The sequence below is a fragment of the Habropoda laboriosa genome, unplaced genomic scaffold (assembly GCF_001263275.1).
Source record: "Habropoda laboriosa isolate 0110345459 unplaced genomic scaffold, ASM126327v1 scaffold175, whole genome shotgun sequence".
Lineage (NCBI taxonomy): Eukaryota > Metazoa > Arthropoda > Insecta > Hymenoptera > Apidae > Habropoda > Habropoda laboriosa.
The window spans coordinates 91,823-97,550 of record NW_017100347.1 but is presented as its reverse complement, the minus strand read 5'-3'; the positions used below and the strand labels follow the sequence as shown (position 1 = coordinate 97,550).

The 5,728-nt window shown below is 34.0% G+C and overlaps 1 protein-coding gene across 1 annotated transcript in view; it reads right to left on the bottom strand.

Annotated features, from left to right (window-relative positions):
• Positions 1 to 2,903: 2,903 nt before the first annotated feature.
• Positions 2,904 to 5,728, bottom strand: part of LOC108574601 (endocuticle structural glycoprotein SgAbd-1-like) — a 13,865-nt gene continuing 11,040 nt past the window's right edge. The window contains exons 3-4 of the mRNA XM_017937220.1: positions 3,452 to 3,729; positions 2,904 to 3,076 (exon numbers count right to left, since the gene is read on the bottom strand). Of these exons, the coding sequence (XP_017792709.1) occupies positions 3,072 to 3,076; positions 3,452 to 3,729 (283 nt within the window). The 3' untranslated portion in view covers positions 2,904 to 3,071. The remainder of the gene's footprint in view (positions 3,077 to 3,451; positions 3,730 to 5,728) is intronic.

Below are 5,728 nucleotides of genomic sequence, written 5' to 3'. Positions count from 1 at the left end.
CTTGAATATATTTTTATATATTTTTATTTTAGAAATAGAATGAAATTTACGTAAAATATTTAATGTGGAGGAACCGATCTTTGCGAAACATAATATTACCTAAGCAGCATTAATATTTTGAATAATTTTTTTAGAATTTACAAAAGTTGCAATATTGATATAAAATCTCGTAAAAAGTAGCATTATTTTTCTTCTTTATTTTGTCACAAATTATAGCCACATTTCTAGGAATTAGAATAAACTTTGAATCATTCGCTTCGGATGACTAGGACATGTACAAATATGGCCGCCACTTGGAAAGATTTATTCGGATAGATAAAGCACGATGAACAATTACTCTTGCGGTATTAAATCTAACCGGCTACAGATATATTTAAAGTATTAAAATATCACTAAATATATGCAGAAAATGGCCCATCTAAAAAGGGTATACCCATTAATCTTACGACCTACAGTGACCTCTTGCGTGTCACTGATTTGTACTACTGTGAGAAATGATCTGTCAAGGGAAGCACAGTTCTAATGAATGGAATCAGCGTTTTTGAATATTTTATACAAGATATTATACTGTTTTTGTAGTTCTCAAGTCTTTTCATTGACACAAATAGTATCATCAGTCATTTTTTTTTTTGGTACTTGTGTAGTCGACAGACTTTAGGACACGTGACACACATATAGAAGAAAAGAAACCGATTTAAGAAACCTATATTCTCTTTGAAGCAACGAATGAATTATGGTTTAACTATGGTTATTAAAAATTTTGCAATTGTTTCACTACCTTTCTAATTTTAACTATCAGTTTGCGTGCCTTTAACAGTTCCAAATGGGATTTCGAAACTTGAATTACACATGTTTCTGAAGGACCAAGAATTCTCGGTGTGGCAAAATTGAGAATATTTTTAATACGTGCAATATTCAAAATGTCAAAAATTGGAAATGAAGAATATTCATAATGTTAATAATTGGATAAGCAGAATATTCAAAATTTTCAAAATTGGAAGCGTAGAATATTCAAAGTGTCCAAAATTGGAAGTGTTGAATAATCAAGATGTCCAAAATTGGAAATGTAGAATATTGAAAAGGTCTAAAATTGAAAATGAAGAATATTCGAAATGTCCAAAATTTGGAAATGTAGAATATTCAAAATTTTTTGTATTGAAAGCGCAAGATATTCAAAATGTCAAAAATGGGAAGTGTAGAAAACTGAAAATGTCCAACATTGGAAATGCAGAATATTCAAAATTTTAAAAGTTAAAAGCGCAGAATATTCAAAGTGTCTAAAATTGGAAATGAAGAGTATTGAAACTGTCCAAAATTGGAAGTGTATAATGTTGAAAACGTCCAACATTGGAAGTGTAGAATGTTCCAAGTTTTAAAAATTGAAACGCAAAATAGTCAAAATGTCTAAAATCGGAAGTGTAGAATTTTCATAAGTTCTTAAATTGGAAATGTAGATTGCGATATTTTTCATTTTCCGATTAGGACTGAATCAAAGCTAACGCACACCCACGCAGCTCTGATTAAGATTTCGAGTTCTCATCATTTCAAATTTCAGTCGATCCTCTCGTCGATATGCTGGAAAACAAATTTTAACACCTGAACGAACTTACCATCTCGCTACATTTCTTCCATCAACTATACTTAATAGCGTCGAAAACATCTTTTAGAACATCTTCACATCCTACGAACATCCCTAATACACCGAAATCCTTCGTTTTAACCTTTTGCCATCTCGCTGCTCCGAATTTACATTAAAGCTTCACTCCGTTAAGTTTAACACGTTCGCCATGGAGTTTCAACACGCTCGCCGTCTTGTAATCGATACCCTTCAAGCGATAACATTTTCTCTCCGTTGCTAATTTTTTATATTCTACTCTTAAACATGGCCGCAAAATTGTTACTAACTTTAATAACTTCCGGTCGTCGAACTGCGAAGCGTGCTATTATAAAATGTAAAACAATAATTGGGGATTATTAAATTTTGCATAACAATTGCAAGTGTTACTTCGAATACGAGAAGAAAGGTTTCAGTGATTTTCGTGTAAGCTGTATTTTAAAGTAGCGAAGAAAGATCGGGCTGTTGCAAAATAGAATAACAACACAAGTGCAGTGAAATTTCCATAGTATTTTAAACTCACAGGTTTCGAAGGCTAATTGCAGCGAAATAAATATAATTTAGAAAAGTGGTTAAATTTAAAACAGTAGAAAAAAAATGGAATTACGTTTCATATGCATGCTTTCTCAACAAGTCACCCGGTATGCTACATTTCCGCGTGTCCTATACCTCAGTATGTATCTATATACACTACGAGCCAAAAGTTTGGGAACATTGTGCATTGCACGTTGCACAAAAATTTCCAAAAGATATGTTAGCAATTTTAAGAATTTTTTAACGAATTTTTTATCATTAAAATTGATAAAAGATTCAATATTTATGTAAATTAGCAGATACATAATTCCAAAATTTTAGGCGGCAGTGTACGACTGTTAAATTGAAGTGACACGTGAAAGCTAACAGACTGATAAGACTGATAGGGGTTCCAAGAAATAACCCTTAAGGTTAAAATTAAATAAAATAAAATTAAGGTAGAAATAAAAATGGAACAGCAGGAGGGGGTGTGAAACGATTGGAAATCTCAACACAAAGAATAAAGTTCCTTCGGCAAAACGCTTTTATTTATATACAAAAATCACAAGTTAAAGTATACGTATCATATATACTATCGACGCTCGATACGCGTCCTCGCAGCTGCGATAGCGTCGTCGCTTTTTTCGCGTTTCACGTATGAAAGCAGCGTGGGCGCATCGGCACGATCCTGTCGTAGACTGCTGAACAGTGCGCATTACTTTCAACTATACAGGTAAGATAAAAAAAAATCTCCAAGTATACAAGTTATTATATACCGTCTGGCTTGCGCCTTGCTTTTTTTTTTTTTGTTCTGTTACGTATAATCCTAGATTAATATACCACACTATATTTATTTTTATGGTCGCATTGGAGGCTCAGGGTCGGTTCTGTCCATGGCAAGCTGGCTCAAAATCAGGTCACGTTTGAGGTATACTTCGGCTGATTAACCTGTGAAATCAACAGTTTTTCGTTAATTCCTGAAAAAGTAGGTATTACCTTCACGTTAACTATTATAACAAATTCAATATATTATAATTTCTAATAATTAATAATTTTTCACGTCAATTATCATAATGAATTTAATATATAATAATTTCAAAATTTTCAGGTTAATTATTGTAACGAATTCAACATATAACAATTTCGTAGAAACTGGAGGCAACGATTGTTCTCAGTTGAAATAATCGAAGGATAATGCAAAGTGTGAAAATCAATTTCACAGACAGAGAGACAGAGACTCGCGTGCGGAAACGGGCAATTTAACTCACGGCAGCGAGGAGTTAAAGTGTCATTAGAGGGTTTTGAGGAGGAAAAAGGACGTACCTCGGCCAGGTGGTCGCGGTTGACCGCCGTCGTCCTCTTCTGGGTGAGCCGCGTTCCACTCAAGCGCCCTTTGAATCTCTGGTGGTATCGGCGGTGCTGTGGGGATGTGAGAGCCTTGCACTTGAAAACCATTCTCGTCTGCTACGTACGTGATGCTGACTTGCTGACCATCCGGTGCCGTATAAGAGTCCGAGCCCTGTGAGACCACCGGTGTCTCGTTGTCTACCTGCTTAGGCTGGCCTGATTCTTGATGGCTGATTCCATTGCTCGTCTCGAAGCTGAACGAAAGTTACAGATATTTACTATAAAACATTCTATCCTATACATCAAACCATCTTAAATTTTCAAGCTATCAAGAGTTAACCCTTCAACAGTTTATCCCGAGTGAGATCAGGGCAAAGTGTTAAGTACCTAACTGTTTAGCTCAAGAGAGACTCTTAGGAAGAAAGTTGAAAAGGGACGAGATATTATTGTCGTAACTGTGACGTTGGGTTGTGTATCCCTTGTTTTAATAATGATCACACATGATGTAATTATTACAAAAATTTTTTTTTGTAGTCCATAATTTTATTAGAGTGTCAACTCAGTGTTTTGTGTCACTTTCTGAAAAATAACCTTAATGTGATCACTGAGAACTATCATACATTGGATCTTGCAATTTTTGAAAGATTTTTAATTTTTAAAATTAAATTTGAAATTTAATTAAAATAAAATTTTAATTTTTAAAAGATATTAGGGATTGTACCATAACAGTCTACAGGTAGTTCTCACTTCACAAATTTTTTGGATGGAAATTTTGGGGGAAATGGATGGAAGGGCAGGAAATTCTGCATTTGAATTCAACACTAGAACTACCAAACCCGTAAAAATGACGAATTTCACATTTCGTACTTTAAATTATAAAAATTATTGAGATGCTTTTGTTCAAGCATATGGTGTCTTTTGTTGAAATAAAGAAATAATTATATATTCCAATTTATTTTTCATTAATGATTCTAATTTCGCAGTTCTTTATATAGTTTTATCTAAAGATACCAGAAAGGACAAAATTTCACCCAAAAATTCAAATTCAGTTGTTCTAGTGTTTAGTTGTAACCTCATGGCGGTTGGTTATTTAAGAAGGAAGTAGATAAAGAGAGGATAGGCGGGAAAGAATAGTGCATTAGACTCAGATTAATAGTTGAGTCGTATAATGCAAAAGTGGCTCGAGTCAATTTTTTGCCTATTTAATTTAACACCACATCTCGAAAACTCAACTTTTGTACAGAGATGGTGTAAGTATATCTTCATTAGTTTGTAGGTAAATGGCAAAATAATGGGTGGAATGGTATAATGGTGTCTTGAATAAAATAATTATACGTATATCTTGATTTTCAGGGCAAAATGACATTATTAGCTCAAGGTATAATTATATAGTGGCTTACAGAAGAGAGATGTAACATTCTTTCGTATTATTCAATTTTACAGAACTTTTACTTTGTCCCTCACTATCCAGGATTCAAGTTTTTCGACGTAAACCACTTTCGCGTAAGAAGTACCGCCACGAACCAATTTATAAGGTCGCTCATGACCTTACGCAGCTGATGCGACAATAAATTCACGTATAAAAAAAAAGAAGAAAGTTGCAGAAACAACGAGTTGGAAACATGGAACGAAAGAATAATTGGATCGGAATTCGAACATGAATCTTTTTTACTAAACCTTTCGCTGCGACAAAATCTTTCATTTTGACGTTTAAAAATTTTTTTAAATTTATCTTCTTTAAATTCCTATTATTAAATTAGAGTGAGAGTTCTCAAAGGATTGAATTGCAACCAAAATTTAAGGATTGAATTTTAAGCAAATTTTGAGGGTTGAATTTTAAGCAAAATTTAAAGATTGAATTTCAAGCAAAATTTAAGGATTGAATTAAGGCGAAAGTGTACCAAAAGTCCACAACAGCACAGTGCGAGAAAATTTTCAAAGCGCCTCTAGTCTCCAATAACAGTAAAAGGGTTAATTGACTCTTTCGTTCCTTAAATCTTCCCTTTTCAAAATCCACACTTTCTCCTATGTGTTGACTTCGGAAACGATTTTTTCCATGCATAACAACCACATTTAGCAGAAACGTAGTCAACGTTGCCCGAAGTCTGCGGTGAAAGCTGTGTCGTATCGAGAGACTGTTCCAACGTTTCACCGGCTTTACAATTAACTTCATTAACAAGACACCGATACTGTACCGATGCTGCGTCATCAGACACCTGATAACGTGAATGCAACGCTGATGTAACGTCAAAA